The sequence below is a fragment of the Crinia signifera genome, chromosome 4 (assembly GCF_055691185.1).
Source record: "Crinia signifera chromosome 4, ASM5569118v1, whole genome shotgun sequence".
Lineage (NCBI taxonomy): Eukaryota > Metazoa > Chordata > Amphibia > Anura > Myobatrachidae > Crinia > Crinia signifera.
This window is the reverse complement of record NC_139220.1, coordinates 215,701,020-215,720,307: the sequence shown is the minus strand read 5'-3', so window position 1 is coordinate 215,720,307 and position 19,288 is coordinate 215,701,020. Positions and strand designations below refer to the sequence as shown.

Sequence of the window (19,288 nt, the reverse complement as noted above, 5' to 3'; positions counted from 1 at the left end):
TATATAGGAAGAGGCGGGCCCTAGACTGTACATCCTGTAATGAGGGGTGCTCCCTTGCTGAGATCCTACTATGACTATTTATGAAGAGTGGGGGGGCTAGACTGTACATCCTGTAATGAGAGGTGCTCACATGCTGAGATCCTACTATGACTATATATGAAGAGGGGGGGGGGGGGGCTAGACTGTACATCCTGCTATGAGAGGCGCTCCCTTGCAGAGATCCTACTATGACTATATAGGAAGAGGCGGGCCCTAGACTGAACATCCTGTAATGAGAGGCGCTCCCTTGCTGAGATCCTACTATGACTATATAGGAAGGGGGGGGCTAGACTGTACATCATGTAATGAGAGGTGCTCCCTTGCGGAGATCCTACTATGACTATATAGGAAGAGGGGGGCCCTAGACTGTACATCCTGTAATGAGAGGTGCTCCCTTGCAGAGATCCTACTATGACTATATAGGAAGAGGTGGGGGGGGGGCTATACTATACATCATGTAATGAGAGGTGCTCCCTTGCGGAGATCCTACTATGACTATATAGGAAGAGGGGGGGGGGGCTAGACTGTACATCCCATAATGAGAGGTGCTCCCTTGCTGAGATCCTACTATGACTATATAGGAAGGGGGGGGGGCTAGACTATACATCCCATAATGAGAGGTGCTCCCTTGCTGAGATCCTACTATGACTAACAGGAAAATATGAAATAGATACGGATATTGAATAAGAGATAATAATATCATTGGTAAAGCTTTACAGACACTGACGTTTGAAATTATTAAGAGTGTGAACCATTTTCAAAGTGAGCTAAAATTTAGGCATCAAAAGTGGTTACTGCACGTAGTTATTTATTCCGCTTTATGAATATGACCCTTGAAGGAATAGTGCTACAGCCAGAAACTATTCAGAAAGAAGACAGGCATGTAGCTTCTGATTTGCAGCTCTTTTGGCAGATTATTAGTTCCCATCACTGCACAATGCCTTTCATTTTAGTCCTTCCAGTCAGCCTAGCAATTACATCAATGGCTCACGAGACACTGGAAGATTTCTTAAAGACATAAAAGGCAGGAATTGGCAGTTCGATCAGGAAGTACATTTTGGAAGCGTTCACTACAAATTCATAAGACTCAATCAGGCTCTCATAGAAAATCTGTGCGCTTTTCCCATGAATTATAAACAAAGGACAATGATTTTGTAGCAAATGTATAGTCGTATATAACATACAAGTAACACTGATATACAGTATGTATAACATACAACTATAACAATGTATAACCTTTGAATAAATATGTTATGCATGCAAGAACACAGATATTCCTAGGTATAATTTATGTTCGTTTCAAAATACAGTATCACCTTGTTCTGTAAAGACTAAGGGCCAGATGTATCAAGCTTCAAAAGTGATAAAATGAAGAGTGAAAAACAACCAGCCAATCAGCTCCTAACTCCTACCACTCTCCATTTTATCACTTTTGAAGCTTGATACATCTGGCCCTAATGGTGTGTACACACGGGCCCTTATTCAGATCTGATCGCAGTACAAATATGTTCCCAAAATGGGAACATATGCAGGTGTGCACTGCAGGTGGGGCAGATGTAACATGTATAGAGAGAGTTAGATTTGGGTGAGTTATTTTGTTTATGTGCAGGGTAAATACTGGCTACATTATTTTTACACTGCCATTTAGATTTCAGTTTTAACACAGCCCACCCAAATTTAACTCTCTCACATGTTACATCTGCCCCACCTGCAGTGCACATGAGGCCTTATTCTGGTCAATGCGTAAATTTCCGAATTCTTTCGGATGGCGTTTTTTAGCCGTCTGCGCATGCGTGGGCAACGCTATGCGCATGTGCCATGCATGGTCTCCGTACTTGTTCTCACTAATACCGTACAGAAATGTGCACCGCAATCATTAGGGAAATATGGGCGTATTATGGGCGTCATTCGGAAATACACAGGGGCGTAGTTTTAAAGTGGGCTAAACTGGGCGTACACGAGGGAGTGCACTCATTCTGGTAGGCGTGCATTCGGACAGCACACCGAATGCACAAGAACCAAAAGGCTTGAAATATGCGGTGTCCATAAGCAAGTATTTCTTTGCGGACACCACTCGGTCATGCGCTAGGCAATCGGAACGCCAAATCAGTATGGGCGCACCTCAACCAATGTCAGCTGAACACAATACAATCCACTCCTTTACTCATTAATTACACGCTTCTCATTGCTTCAATTGGAACCATTGCAGCTTAAATGGACCATTACTAAACACACACGTATATGCTGCAGTTTGGACACACATTTACACTGCAACCAATGGACAGAACTTACTATCACTAATAGAAATAGACATGTCGGGGGAAATTTACTAAAGGAAATTTGTAAAAAATAGGTGTATTTGTATCCAGAAATACACTTATTTTTGACATTTACTATCCCGAAAATACGGCAATTCGTATTTGTATTGATGTGCTATCAATACGAATAGGAATTGCCGTATTTTTGGGATAGTAAATGTCAAAAATAAGTGTATTTATGGATACAAATACACCTGTTTTTTACAAATTTCCTTTAGTAAATTTCCCCCGACGGGGGGAACATCAATACAAATACGAATTGCCGTATTTTCGGGATAGTAAATGTCAAAAATAAGTGTATTTCTGGATACAAATACACCTATTTTTTTTACAAATTTCCTTTAGTAAATTTCCCCCGTCACTTCTACATGTAACAATTAAACCACACATTTGGGGATAAAAATATAAATTTATTACAATAACTTAAAAAATAAAATGGAAAGCATGTTATTTCTTACATGCAACAAATTAAAAAGGTACCATGGCAGGAATGTACATAAATAATAAAAAAAAAAAATTATTTTTGCCCATACATAGCCACAGCAGAATCATTAGGAACACATCAGGTGGCTTCACAACAAAAGTATAGCACCAACACTTCAAGTACAGCAGACAGTAATGGTAGCCGAAAGAGGCCAACAGGGGAACCAAACAAGACATTCGAACCGAGGGCAAATGTGGGTACCCTCTGCACGGGATTGGACACAGGAAGCTGACACACACAGCTCAATGAAAGATTTGGGAAGACATAAGGGTGGAGATTAATGCGGACACAAGTTCATTTGCGGGCACGTTTGGCCCTGGTAGGCTCCTTGCCACGTGCAGCAGCTCTTCGGCCACGGCCACGTTGGGATGGTGGCCCAGGTGGAGCAGATGCTGGTGAGGGGGGGGGGGGGGGGGGGATGGTGTTCCCCCTCTGCCAGCAGGGAGTGCTGCTGGTGGAAATGCACCAGAAACGGATGACAATAGGGCCCTATTGCTGGAAACTAGCTCCACCATAAGCTCATTATGGTGGAGGAGGAGGTCATTTTGGCGCAGGGCTTGATCTGCCAGCACCTGCAGGCTTGCAGCTATTGACTGCTGGCTGGCAGCCATGGCCTGCTGGGCCTGAGCCATAGCCTGCAGGCTCCCAGCTATTGTCTGCTGGGTGCTGACCAAACCCTGCATGATCTCCTCGGTCCTACGCATCCGCTCTGATGCTAAGTCTCCCTGCTGGTGAATCTGCCCAAGCACCTGCACCCACCTGTCGTATTCCGGTTCGGCCAGTGGCTGCTGCTGCTGCACATGCCTGCCACTGGTGGCAGGTGGCACAGACTCCGCCACCTCCTCAAGAGATTCTGGACCAAGCGGTGGGGATGCTGGTGAAAGAGAAAATTACAATTACAACACATTCCAAGCTAATTAGTACTTATGCCATGGCAAATAATGACCTTCAACAAAAGCAGCAAAGACTTCCGCTGGGGCCTCGCTATCCATGTTGCTCACCCCCCGGACCTCCTCTACTGCAATGCATCACTCGGCCCTCTCCTCCAGGGGGGTGAGCTTCAGGCGGCCTGGCATGGGGCCAGCCCCAGAGGTGTGGCTGTGTTCCCACCGTTTGGTCAATTTCTTCTTGAGGTTGTTTTTGAAGTCGTGCCACCTGCAATCAAAGTTTACATATTACTACATGTCACTCCTGATGTTTGCTGTAGCAACCATTGCAATCTACAACAGATTACAACATGTGCTTCATTACACACAACTTACATTCTATTAAAATATCAAAAATACCCTTAGAAGATACATTCACACCCACCCCACAATAACTATCGATTAAATGACATTGCAATCATGTCTGTGGCTCCTAGCAACGTGACCGGCCATTTACCAACTCCATCTAACATCTAATTTAAACATTACTGGTCTTGTACTGCTCAAATTTAACACACATTAACTTGCCTCTTCTTAACGTGCTCCGCCTCACGAACTTGTGGAGCTACCGCATTAATCTCCGCAGTTATGTCCTCCCAAATCTTCCATCTCCTTGTGTGTGTCAACCTGTCCTGTGGACACTTGATCCAATCCCGTGCGCGGGGTACCAGTATGGCAAGCTCCTGTGCTTCGAATGCCGTGTTCCTGCTGCTTGGTTCCTCTGTTGGCATCTTTCGGCCACGCCCACGGCCACCTGTCGCTGTACTTGAAGTGCTGGCCTGGCTACTCTGTTGGGAAGCCACCTGTTGTGTTCCCAATGATTCTGCTGAGGCAGAAGATGGGCCAGCTGCAGATTGGGCTGATGTGGATGGCCCAGCAGCCTGCTCTTCTCCCACTGGCTGGTCTGTGTTGAGGGGCACATAGGAGGTGCTGGAGTCCAGGCGTTCAAAAAGTTCCTGGCACTCCTGGTCTCCCTCAGATTGAGATCCAGCCATGTTTGCAACAACATTTTGGTTTTCTAGCACACCTTTATATACTATTTCTGTAATTGGCGTACATCAGCGACACCCTGAACCGCGCGGCAGCGTTCCGTACGGCAGCGTAGACCGTGCGGCGCATAGGCCACGCCCATACCAGCGGAAAAAAAACAAAAACAAATCCAGGCATACTTGCTATTCTGATTTAGTAGTTAATGGCAGATTTGAACACCAATAAACACCTCAAACTGTGGCCATACATGAAATGTATATGTGAATGTACATTTGTACTGTGCACTTGTTTGGTATGTACTACAAATGACACTAACCCATTCCATATGTAAATCCAGTCCACCACTCAGTCAATAGTAATCAGTGCTTGCATCCAAATCACATGGGAAAGGTCTCCAAATACTGGCTTGATGCTAGGTACATTTCATTCCACATCTCTAGTGTGGGCCGGTAGAAGGTAAGGGTTCACATGGCACCATATTGCGGATATTGGGAAAAGGTCTAGTTTAGTACCTTGTAGAGTTAGGTGTAACTGGCTAGTGATGCACACTATTTAACCTGTTGTTTTCACCCATGTTTGGTGAATGTAATAGATTATATATAATGGGTTGCAAACTTCTTTCACCCTGTCTGTTTTGGAGATACTAAGTAATGGCATGGTCTGCTCAACTATGCAAAGCTGCAGCATGTGTTGTTTTGCGATGCAATGGTTTAGCCGTCTGTTGTGGCGCATACACGCTGTTAATGACAAAATGAACAATAAAGTTAATACCAAATATCACTCTGAACAACCAATTACAGGACATGATTGCTTGAATTGTGCCATTGCTAAGATGGCGGCCTATGGGAGAGCAGCCCCATTCTCTCCTGCGGAGCTGAGGGCACTGGTCTCCGTTATGGAGACCAGGCTGGGGCGTGCGGGCCCTTTTATTACCAACCGGCAGAAGCGCCATGCCTATGCCACGGCCCGCAGGCGCATATTCGCGCGCACCCAGGTGCGCAGGACCATCGCACAGCTGGAGCGGCGATGGTCTGATCTGAGGCGCAGACAGCCGGAATTGCTCCAGGAAATCAGGGCCAGCATTGCACGATGTGAGTGTTTACACATTAAATGGCCAATTGTACATTATTACTTCCATGACCTTTATTTTGCCAATAAGGTAACTTGGCTGATCACGAGTTAAACATGGCATACACTATATGTGTGGTACTTCCTGTTTGACATGCTGTAATGTGGGTCTAATATGTCATTCTTTTTGCTGCATGATGAATGAACAAATCATGTGCCTTATTTAACACTCTGCATTTTTTATTTTCTTACAGCACGTAACCGTGCAAGACAGGCCCGTGAGCAGGGCCAGGAGGAGCAGGGCCAGGAGGTGGTGGCCCAGGAGGAGCTGGCCGAAGAGGTCATGGGCCAGGAGGAGCTGGCCGAGGAGGTCATGGGCCAGGAGGAGCTGGCCGAGGAGGTCATGGGCCAGGAGGAGCTGGCCGAGGAGGTCATGGGTCAGGAGGAGCTGGCCGAAGAGGTCGTGGGCGAGGAGGAGGCGTGTGAGGTGGTTGAGGTTGAAGAAAGTGGTAGGTAAACATAAAGGCATCTTTAATAATTGGTGGTACTACTATTTGTTAGGTACCACTGCTGAATCTAGTGTGTTTTACTCTATTATTAATTAATAAACAAAAGTGGGTTACAACAGACATACTTAGGGGTTATAGGGCCAAGCTGAAAACGTTGAATCTGGAGGCTCACGTAGGTGATGAGTGTTTATTTATGGAGGGCCTTTCTATACAAGCACAAATAAAACATCAATGGAGTATGGTCAGGCCTGATTTATAATGGAGTCACAAGTGGCCAGTTCCCCTGGGCCCCCCTCTAGCCAGTTGGCCCGTGTTGTTGCCATGTATTTTTGAAAGCTATTTTGTAGGATGGATTGACTTTAGAAATTGTTTTGTGTATGGAAGCGGATTAGTGCTGCACTTTCACCTATCTGGCAATGTGACAATGATTCAGGAAGTAAGGGGTAGAGGGACTAGGCTAGCCTTTAAATGTGGTATATATCTATCTATCTATCTATCTATCTATCCATCCATCCATCCATCTATGTATCTATCTATCATGCAGTTTAGCTATTATGCAGTGACATGCAGGTATATATGTATGGCAAAATGTGGCATGTTGTAGTGGATGTAGCTTTCTAGTAGATTGGTGAGTGTTAAGGCAGGAGAAGTGTGAGTGAGGCTCAAGTGTTGTTATGATTTTGATACATACATTGCCAATTTTATCAGTCACATATTCTGTAGTGTAACCCACTGTGTGTGTGTGGCCCCATCTTTTTTTTTCCATTACAAACAGTATTGCCTATGTAATTGTTTGTATGTATGATTTCTCATGCTGTAGGTACTTAGGATTGACTGTACAAGGTCTACCTGAATAGCCTAATTAATGTTGAACCCCCTTTTAACATGCCCACAGATCACCAGAGGGAAGAAGGCGAGGGAGTGAGAGGGGCCCTCCTCAGGCTGCGGCAGCACCTGGTCGTGATGGCTGCAGAGGTGCAGGACCTGTGTGACCTCCTGCTCTGATTTTTTTTATGTTTATTTTGTATGTTTAATACATTTTTGTGTTAAAAGTTAGAAGTGGTCTGTGTGTTATTGTATTATTTTACAGTATAAGTATAAATATAAGTATTTAAGTATAAATAGTGCTGTTTATTTAAGTAAGGTGCAAAAGGTATATACAGTATATAGGGTTAATCTAAAGTGGTAGTAAAGTGTTTAATTATCAATTAGATAAATAATAGATGACCAATACAAACAATCCCTTTTTTAATAAAGTTGCCTAATTGCATAAGTGGGTCATGTTACAGATTTGGGTGTTCTGATAATAGTGGTGATTTGTGCGTAAATACACTGCATCGGTGCGTACGGCCAGGTTCCCGTCCGTTCTGACGCGGTAAGACCGTGCTTACGCTGTAAGACCGTGCAGAATCTGTGTGTGTCCACCGCACACGCAAGGTTTGTATGTCATCCGTAAACACGTCCTCTTCTTAAACAGTGAGTCCGTCCGAATGCGGAGGCTCGGTGGGCGTTTCTACGGACGGTGTCCGCACAGCGTGGCGTGCGGCCCGCTACGTAAGAATTCGGGAAAGTACGCACCGATCAGAATAAGGGCCAGGGTTTTGTACATTTTTAGAACAAATTTGTACTGCGATCAGATCTGAATAAGGGCCACAGTAAAGGAGCATACACACGTAGAGATCTGTGCTAAGCAATTTTGCTGGTGTCAAGATTTGGGGAGCACATACACACGCAGAGATTTGTGCTAAGCAATTTTGCTTAAGCAAAAAAATTAAATAGTGGGTTGATATTACCAGAGGGGAGGTTTTGTTTTCTTTTTTTTTTTCTCATATTTTACCAATGTCGTATGCATTCGTATTTTTTCAATAAAATTTGTATTTATCAGCCATTAAATACTAATTCGTATAAGCAGAAGCCTACATGGATAAAATAAATATCTTTTAAAAAAAACGGAGTGGGGTCCCCCCCACAGCCATAACCAGCACCAGGCTCAAAGAGCTGGTCCTGCTTTTAAAAACAAATCAGGGAACCGAACAAGTAGGGGTTCCCCGTATTTTTTAAAACCAGCACCAGGCCCAATGCCGGTCCTGGTTCCCAAAATACGGGGGACAAAACCAATAAGGGTCCCCTGTATTTAAAAAACCAGCTCCAGGCCCAACCAGCCAGCAGGGTAATGCCACAGCCGGGGGGGGGGGGGGGGGGGGGGGGGGGACTTTTCATACAAGTCCCCCCGGTCAAAGCATTCATCCCTCTGACCGGTCAGCCTGGCCAGGGGTCCTGGGGTAGTGGAGAACCCCCCCAATAAAGCCCCCCCCCCCCCCAGGACTTACCTGGCCAGGCTGAAGCCTGGAGCTGTCTGCCTTCTGTATAAAGGACACTATTGTGTGGCATAATGTGTATAAGAGGTATTACTGTGCAGCATAACATAAATAGGGGGCACTACTGAGACATAACATGAATAAGAGGCCCTACAATTTGGTGTAATGTGAATAAAATTGTGCTACCATGGAAAAATCAATAAATACATTTAAAAAAAAAAAAATTGTGCTACCGTGTGGAAACCACTGTCCCTTTATAAAGTATGGTAGGGCACAAATATAGTTTGCAGGGGGCTGCCAAAAACCTAGCACTAGCCTTGGTTCCACCTAATGGGAGTAGGTGGCAGGGGAAACGAGTTCCACCACCTCTCCAGGACCACTTTAAGCCTGGAGTCTCTTAATATTTCCAATAGACAAGTATAAATGGAATATAGAAATAGGGTTAGAGCAATTTTCAGCCAATTACTTGGAACTGGGAAGATAAAAATATTCCAAAAGATCAGTGCATTGAATTTGTTTCAAGTCAACAGAAGACTTGCAGAGAGAAATATTACTGCGATGTCTGCTTTTTCAGCAGAAGAACAACTGATGCATGTACTGTACATACGTAGGTTTATTAAAAATAGATTTTCTATAAACCTGCAGTCTCATCTGAAATAGTCTCCATTAAATACAAGCTAGTGCACTTCCTTACACCTGCCTACAGCAGTTCTACAGAAATATGGGACATCATGTACAATTTTAAGCAGTAGGGTGAAAGGGCACTGACATAGCAATAACTCAAACTGTTTTACTATCTTCTGTACAGATATAAATGTAAAAACACTGAATCTGTTTGGATATAACCCCCAACACACACACACACACACACACACACACACACACACACACACACACATAAGAAAAGGCCTGTAGCCCATGCATTTCAAACAATATTTGAACTCACTTAAAGCAGTGGTTCTCAACTTCGGTCCTCAAGTACCCCTAACAGTGCACGTTTTCCAGGTCACCTGGCAGGTGCACAGGTGCACTCATTATTCACTTACACATTTTAAAAGATCACAGATGGAGCTAATTATTTCACCTATGATTCCGTGTGGGGACCTGAAAAACAAGAACTGTTGGGGGTCCTTGAAAATAAACCTTAGCTGAGGGAGAAAATAGTAAATTCTTCAGTATGCAATCCCAACCCACTCCCATACTACCCCCTGACACATTAAAATGTTCTACCAAATTCCTGCTGGTCTGCCACTTGTCCCGAAGGTCAGGCCAAATTCACTTTGGCCTGGACCCTGATGATTGGCCTTACATAATGTAATAAACGACATATGCATACGATATCTGATTATCTGTGCTGTACGTAACTCCTGGGAGAGTGCAATTGTGCGTACACACTGGATGATGTAGACTATTTGAAAGACAAAGGGGGAAATTTACTAAGATGTACTGTATGTTCTACTTCACATGTGATGCTGCTATGGGCAGCCAATCAGAATCTACTTCTTATTAATTTAGCACCCTCTAGAAGATAGTAGACAGGATCTGATTGGTTGCCCATAGCAACATCACATGTGAAGTAGAATACACATCTTAGTAAATTTCTCCCTTTGTCTTTCCAATATGGGAAATCATCCAAGCATCATTCTAGCAAGTACCCACCCTTAAGGGGTGTACATATGGTGCAATTGCCTTGCTATTTGATCCTGATTCAATCGGGATTGAATCAGGATCGAATTGCATGGTAAGGCAAATATTTAAAAATAGATTTAAAAAAAATATATGTTTAAATGGAGTTAAACAAATATTTGCTATTGTAAAATAGGTCACCAGTACAGTTATAGTAATCATAAATGCCTTTCTACTGGTGACATTTGCACTACAGATTGTTTTGATAATAGTAGAAAGAAAGCATTAAGATTATTATTATTTATTACATTACATGAGACATTGCATTGCATGCGTATTCACATAACGAACAGGGACGACAATTAGACCCTGATCTAATCTTCTGTCAATAGCAGTGAATTTCATTGGCACATACAAAATGCGGCTTATGTTGGTCATACACCTAAAGATCAGGGGTGAAATGCAATAAGATGAGAGAATCGGAAAGTGAGAGATTTGGTAAGAAAACACCAGTTTTTTTAAAGTGCCAATCATTTAAAACCAGTTTAATTTTGCAGTGTAAATGATTGCCGCTTTAAAAAAAAAAAAAAAGAACCTGGAGATTTCTTACCAAATCTCTCACTTTCTGATTCTCTCACTCTGGGCCAGATGCACTAAGCTTCAAAAGTGATAAAATGGAGAGTGATAAACAACCAACCAATCAGCTCCTGCCTGACATTTTTCAAACACAGTCTGTGACATGCCAGGTAGGAGCTGATTGGCTGGCTGTTTTCACTCTCCATTTTATCACTTTTGAAGCTTAGTGCATCTGGCCCTCTATTACATTTCACCCTTATTGTCTAATCTGACTAAAACAAAAATCTGGTAATTTATGGGAGCAAGTGACAGTTGACCATTTGCTTCTAACTGCTGGAAAACTGAGAAAAACGGCCATTCGGTTATGACCAGATTTTTGTTCCAACCAGCCAGATTGGATAATAAATCTTTAGGTGCATGGCCGTCTTAAGTAGGGCATGAATGAAATCTTCAAGGACTAGTGAAGAACTTTCCCATAGTAATCAGTTTCTAGTTATCATTTATCAAGTACACTCTATACAAGATAGCTGGAAGGTGATTTCTATGTGAAAGTTCTTTACCTACTTTTGAAGGTTTGATACATTACTCACTTAGTAGTGTGTGGGGCCTCTACATGGTATACAGATTTCTCTGCACTGTATAGTGGTCACCAGATGGAGCAGTACATTACATATAGTACAAACGGTGTTAGATGTGATACAAAATGTGCATTTACTAGTCACTTTAACATGAGTGAGATGTACTAAGCCTGGAAAAGTAATAACCAGCCCCTAACTGTTATTATTTCAAACCCCAGCATGTAACAAGGCAGGTAGGAGCTGATTGGCCGGTACATATCAAATAGTATGTGCAGGCAGGCATTTTTGTACTACATTACATCATGTCTAGTTCAAAAATAACCCTGTGTAGGGAATTGCATGCGAGATGTAATTTACATATTTAATTTACATATTGTAGTCTAGTCAAAATCGTATGTAGGTCAGATCTTATGTAGTTCAAATAGTACAGTGTATAAAGTTAAAATCACATAGCACTGAAATCCAAATTGTATAGCTCAAATGGCACCTAGCACGCATCTCATTGTGGGGTAGATGTATGAAGCAGTGATAAGGGAAAAGACGTGATAAAGTTCCGGCCAATCAGCTCCTGACTGTTAAGTTATAGGCTGGGTTTAAAAAGGGATAGCTAGAAGCTGATTGGCTGATGATAAAAGTACCAGGCATTTTATCCCTTCTCCTCCCTTATCACAGTTTCTTACATCTACTCCTGTGTGTGGGCACCATTACAACAGCATACACATATATAGGAACGCTTCAGCATCTCCCCCATGTCTAGGCCCCTCTGGAGTTGAGATTTTAATTATGTCTGGCAGATACTACTTGAACACCAATAATATAATCCCATACAATCTAATCATAATCTACGTTCTATGTATTGACTTGTACATGGTTTAGACATGTTCAGTACAATTGAAAAGATTAACGGAGAAAAAGAAGGAAACACAAGCGCAGTCTTACCTTCCAGCAAATCTCTTGCCAGACCTGGTTCAGCCCCTGTAGACCGAACAAAGTCTGACAGGACCGAGTCCATATCCAGAGTCATGTGGTCATGTAGTAAGGCTGCTTGCACAGCAGCAGCGCCAGCAGGAACAGAATGTTGCCACTAAAACAATTCCATCTAAAATAGAAGAATAGACTTTTCTTACTTTCTGCTTACAACGTATTTCCTCTTCTGCAAGGTGATAATCACTGCATTGTACAGTAACCCTAAGCTTTATAACAATTATTACTGACATGAATAAAAGTTGTTTATTTGTTACCTGCTGTAAAAACATTAAAACAATTAAATACAATGAGAACAGAGCTTAAGCTAAATATGCTATTGTTAGGAAGTATTCCCGTGAACCTGCAACAGGGCAGTGCAAGAACATGCTAATGAGGACTACTTGTTATAAATTAGGCGCATATGTAAACATTATGAAGATGAACACTGAGATTTCTATGACTCTGCATGTGTACAGATTTCTTCCATTGCCTATATCCAAGTTCCACAAATTCTACAGGGTATAATTGATAAAAAATGCAGCCAACCCATGTATAGCAGAGATGTAAGCGGGTAATTGGGCGGCTGTATTAAGCCTTCACAATAGATAAAGTAGTAGGTGGTAAAGAGTTATAAAGGACAAGCCAATCAGCTCCTAACTGTCATTGTATAAGGTGTATTTTAGAAATTATAGATAGGAGCTGATTGACTGGTCCCTTTATCACTCTTTATCACCCAACGCTTTATCTCTTGTTAAGTCATATGGGCCCTTATTCTGGTTCACTCGCAAATGCAAATTCCTTCTCAAATGGACAAAACCATGTTGCACTGCAGGGGGGGGGGGGGCAGATGTAACATGTGCAGAGAGAGTTAGATTTCGGTGGGGTTTGTACTTCAAAGTGAGATCTATATTGCAGTGTAAGAATAAAGCAGCCAGTATTTACTCTGCACAGAAACAAAATAAGACCCAAATCTAATTATCTCTGCACATGCTACATCTACCCCACCTGCAGTGTACATCTTTTTGGCTATTAGAGAGTGAATTTGCTTTTGCAAGAAAACCAGAATCAGGCCCAAAGTCCTGTACCTTACAGGCTGTTACTTTTAGCAGTTACATTTAACAAAAGATCCAAACATATGCATATAACTAGATTTGACATTTTTATAATTCTCTATTTTGGAAATGTAGGAAGTAGCATTTAAAATATTGTACTGAAAGAGGGGTTACACAAGTGTATTGAGGCTGCCAGATTACCAAAATAAAATTCCAATCATGCTTTCTTAAATTGAAGAAATAACATGACATTAAAGACTTTACAGGAAAAATACTTTATTACTGTAATGTAATGCAATGCACCCATTAACAACTTAAAGTAAATAAACCATAGACATCATATTCACATTACAGTTTCCTGGTTGGTAAAATTCAAAAAAGTATTATTAGACCGATAGAGGACGAGATTTTGTAATGTGTTAGCAAATCATTTGTATAGGGGGCACTGATATTTAGATTACCCAGAGGCCTCCAACGGCACTGATTGTACTGAAAGAGAGCCATATGTTATAGCCAAACTAGAAACAAGGCTGGTTCAGGAATGATATAATAGATGTAGGTCACTTACCACTTACTACATTGTATCTTGCCAATCAGCACCTGTCTTCTAGCATTATTATCCACTTTTGAATGCATGGTGCTGACATGAAGACCCAGTTCAGACACCATCATATCCAACCCATTGTTTCAGCATAATCACTCTTTATACTAGCCACTGCATATACTCAATCCCAGTAACCGAGTAGTCTCCCACCACAGATCATACAGGCTTCAGATACTGCCACTTGTACTCAATACCACAAAAAATAGGAATTTGGTACTTATTGGTAATTCCCTTTCTCTGTATATGCAGGGGACACTGCAGTTATCTACAATGGGGACAGAGCTGGCGTACTTTAAGAAATTTAAAGGGGGCTGGCTCCACCCCTCTCTAGCCCTACCCAGACCCCAGTCTTAGAAAAATTGTGTCTGGAGAGGAGGAGATAAGGGCATCTCAAGGGAGAAGGAGGAGAAATATAGGAAAGAACAGATGAAAGAAGAACTGAACGTTATGCAGCAAATGGACATCATCCCATGCACACACAGGAAAACAACTAAACCTGAAACAGGATTACCAGCGCAGGGTTTGCAGTGTCCCCTGCGGATTTGGAGAAAGGAATTACCGGTAAGTACCAAATTCCTATTTTCTATATCATCCAGCAGGGGACACTGCACTCATCTATAAACAATGGGGACATCCCAAAGCCATCTCCACAGGCGGGAGAGCGCTGAGAGTCCTGAAGAATGGCCCTGACAAATCTGGAAGCGAATCTGGCAAAGATATCAAATTTGTAGAACTTGGCGAAGGTATTGGAACCAGACCAAGTTGCCACTGCAGATTTGAGAAAGGGGAACCCCTCTAGCTACCGCCCAGGATGAACTGACTAAGCGAATGGAATGTGTCGATATCATGGACGGAAGACGCTGAGAAGAGTGCCGGTATGCTTCCCGAATGGCGTGGCAATTCCATCGGGACAGAGTCTGCTTTGATGCTGGCCAACCTCTCTTGACTGCATTAAACGTAGACGAGGTATGTCTGGGTAAACTAGTGGACCCTGTTGAAGCAGCTCTGCCCTTAACGGGAGCCGCCAAGGCTCCTCTGCTAGCATTTGTTGAAGATCCGAATACCACACCCTCCGAGGCCAATCGGGTGCTGAGGATTTGGTCCTCCCTGGTGATTTATATATGCAACCGCTGTTGCGTTGTGCGATTGAATTCAAATCACTTGTCCCCGGAGGAGAACATCCGCCCAAGACAATGCTAAACGGATTGCTCGAAGTTCGAGGACATTGATAGGAAGCTTTGACTCTGGATGTGACCATTGGCCTTGGAATGTGCAACCCAGGACTACTACCCCCCATCCTTGAAGACTGGCATCCATGGCAGCAAATGTCCAGTCCCAAATTCTGAACCTGTAATAGATTTTCCTGGTTCAACCACCACTGCAATGAAAACTGTCTACTGACAAGACAATCCTCTTGTGCATGTGGAGATGAGAACCTTTCAGCTGAGACAGGAGATCCCAGTAAAAAGTCCTGGAATAAAAGCATCTGTAAGGCAGGGCCTTGAAGGAGGCCGCCACCATCATGCCCAACAAGCGGATGCACAGGTGAACAGATATTCTGCAAGATTCCAAGACTCAGCGAGCCAGTGTCTGCAGAAACCATACCTTCTGTATGGGAAGAAAGATCTTCAGTGCCACCGTGTCCATTATCAGGCCTACAAACAGAAGGCGCTGGGATGGTTGGAGCTGTGACTTTTTAAAGTTTATGAGCCATCCATGTTTAACTAAAAGCCGATATGTCAACAGAGCATTTTTCACAAGTGTTTCATCCTTCAGAAGGATGTCGTTCATGTAGGGGACAAGTGTAATCTTTGTAATCACACAGGCTGCAGCTGACAGGCCAAAGGGAAGTGCTCTGAACTGAAAGTGATTATCTTGAACAACGAATCGGAGGAACTTTTGGTTTGGTTCCCAGTTGTAGATGTGTAGTTATGCGTACCTTCCTCCTCCTCCTGCTACTCAGAGGTGTCATTATCTAGTAAAATAGAGGGAATAGCCTTTCGCTTGGATAGGCCCGTAGAGGGCTCAGTGGACTGGGTAGATGCTGTAACAGACTTTGTAAGAGAGACAACAGATTGAATAAGCGATTTACTCCATGCAGGCTCTGCTGAGCTTAATCTATCTAAGTGAGCCTGTAAGGCCTTGCTTTCTTTCTTTTCTAGAAGCTGAAATCCCAGCAGCCAAATTTGTCATTACCAAGACATCTCCTGCTGCAGGGGCCTGTGTTGGTAGAACATGCTCCTGAGCTGCAGCATAAATCCTCTCACACAAAGAAATACCTCTAATGTGCTGGGTGTACTGTTCCTGGCAATTTCTGCACTTTAAGTATAACCTTAGAAGAGGTACCTTTACCAGCCATAGTACAAACAAGCACTCTTCTCTCTCACACACAGAGGAAAGAAGTAGCCAGGGTAAAGTTAGGGGAGAGGAGCCAAAAACCCCCCTGATTAACCCACAATGTTGACCTGCCCCAATAGACAGTCCACTCTAGGTCTTGAGGAGGGAGGGCTAGAGTGACTGAGGAGCCCTGGTGTACTGGGACCTGCCGTCATCCTAATAGAGCACTGCGTAGGTGACTGCAAGCCGGAAAAAACTCTACTCAGGAAGACCTGCATGTCTTGTAAAGATGGTGCTGGTTCCAGTGAGCACAGCGTGAATAGCTCCGCCCCCTAAACTGCCCGGGCGCCCATGCAAGCTACTCTTTAGGCGCCAAGTTTGAAGAACTTAGAGCTTGTGAAGGGGGCTGTCACAGCGCGTTATTTGCCAACCACACTATGTTTTGTGCGTGTGTTTGTGGGAGATGAAGCTATCAGCTCCCAACACATAGCTGTGCTCCTGACCAACAGCGTGCCATACTACTGGTTGCCACAGTGGTGCAGGAGCACCCTTACCATTGTCAGGTGGCTCTGTGAAGCCGCTGGTGGTGTGCCACTAAGACCCTGGACCCGTAACGCGAGCTGCGTGCAGTGGATACCCGAAGGCACCGGTGGTTGGGGCACAGGAGGAACACTGCGTTTAGTGGCAACCTGCCCCTTCAACAGGATGTCCCACATAGCAGGCAGGCAGAATTTAACTGTCTGCATGTCCTCAGTTTGTAAAAAAAAAAAAAAAAGCACATTCCCTCGTTGGAGACCTAGCCCAGTGATCTGACTTCTCAGGGCATTTTTTCTAAGACTGGGGTCTGGATGGGGATAGAGGGGGTTGGAGCCAGCCACACTAAATTTCTTAAAGTGACGACTCCTCCAGTACACCAGCTCTATCCCCATTGTAGATGACTGCAGTGTCCCCTGCTGGAATACGGAGAAATAATCTACTGCACAATGAGCAAACATTACAACTACTATTATTTTCTACTAATACCCCATGAATATAAAATACCAAGATACAGAAGCTTTATAAACAGTCTATTCCAGGAGTGTGGATTTGTTTTACAACTGGAGCATGTGTGACCAGGGTGGGAAAATTATCCATATTTGTTTAATGACACGGTCAATAGATCGACATGAGAAAAGTTGGCAAGTAAAAAAAGGTCAAAACAGAAAAAAAGGTTGACATGGGAATGGTCAACACAAAAAAACTTTTTGTAGTCATTTTGTCAATTGACCAAATACGTTTACCGCTTTGTTCGCCACGCTGCTGGCAAGGTGCCTCGCTCGGTACAGGTATAAAAACCCTCAATAACCCTGTGTCAAACGTACATGTGTTGACCACTGTACTGTCAACAATTTTAACCAGTCAACCATAAGCACTGTCAATATTTAACATGTTGATCTTTTGACAAATGTCACCCTTTTGTACCTGTCGACCATAGGGTTGACCTAATTACTGTCGATTGGAGAGGGATTCTTGGCTTGTACAGTACATAGGTGTGTCCAAACCTTAAAGTGCCACAGGGCTTTTGTCTCCTACTGTAGCATACTCAGTGCACCTGCTGAAAGCCACTAGAGGTCCTGGAGAACCATGTGACCACAGAATATGTACAGATTTACACTCTGGGCGATTTCATTTAGAGCTTCCAACTTCTTGGTGAGTCAGTCAGGTCTTAAACATACCCAGAAGAAGAAATGCAATTCTATATCATAGCTCAGCATCACAGCCACATGTCCCAAGGTATACCCTCAACTTACAGGGAATTATTGCATTAATATTATCACTATTACATCTCTGCAATCTTTACTTATACTAATACATTTATTTATGGAAGCTTAGACAAAACAAAAGGATAAACTAAAACAATAGAATACATGTGATTTATAAACCAGCACAAATATGACCTATCAATGAAAAACATTAGGGGAGGGGAAACAAGGATAACTGCCAAGCAGCTGGTTAGTACGGCCTTGAAAAGGAACATGAAATGATGTGGAGGTCGTCTTAGGAAGTCTGGTTTCCTTTCCTAAATAGCTGGACTCGCTTTTTATAGGGGAGAATGCACAGCGTGTCAATGGTTACTGCTTACCGTGGGCTGCCTGTATCATGCTGCTGCTGCTTAGAAGAGCAACAAACCCTGCTCTGTGTGACAGTGACTCATTGGCGACTTAGTGAAAAGCTGAAGGGATCGCAGATATAGCTGCTAATATGCAAATACACACTTGTTTTCCAGCATTACTCGGAAATTGTGCTTCTCGCCAGTCCTACTTAATGTATTAGCAGTCAAGATTCATTTTAGCTGAAGGAGGTTTAATTGTTGAGAAAGTGATGTCCAGCTTTGAGGCGAAGGCATCACTTTCAGGAACATGTGGCTATTTATAAATGAATTCAACTGATTTTGGTGATGCGTCATATAGGGCCAGCATTGTAAGAGACACTTTATGCCAGAACAAAGGGAATGCAAGTCTAGAATATTAGGGTGAATCATTGTTAAGGTGGGCAAACAATTGGGAGACTTCTCCTATCGGATAAATCGCCCACTATCCCCCTTGTGCCGTCTGGGAAGGTCCAGGGTGGCTCAAGGGGGGATTGCAGGCAGTATTTCATGCAATATATCACATGCAGTCCTTTTCCATGTGGTCCCAGTTACGCCTGCCCGGCTCGGAAGCAATCCAACAGATTGCTTCGGTAGCCGGTGGGACTAGCTGACTCTGGTGCAATGCGCACAGAACTGCGCATCACATTGGACCTGCTGCCAATCACATGCAATTTGGATGCTTTTCATGCAATGAATCGCCAATCAACCCAATAGTGTATGTGGGGGGCTTTAAATTCATGATCAACACTCACTCAATAGCCATTGT

The 19,288-nt window shown here is 43.4% G+C and overlaps 1 protein-coding gene across 3 annotated transcripts in view; it reads right to left on the bottom strand.

Moving 5' to 3' along the window:
• OTUD7A (OTU deubiquitinase 7A) overlaps nt 1–19,288 on the bottom strand; it is a 260,840-nt gene that overhangs the window by 115,205 nt on the left and 126,347 nt on the right. For all 3 annotated transcript variants that reach the window (XR_014473489.1, XM_083183759.1, XM_083183758.1), the window contains exon 4: nt 12,372–12,531. Coding sequence is in view for 2 of the 3 variants with exons in the window: in XM_083183759.1 (XP_083039885.1) it covers nt 12,372–12,456 (85 nt within the window). In the remaining variant the exon portion in view is untranslated. The remainder of the gene's footprint in view (nt 1–12,371; nt 12,532–19,288) is intronic.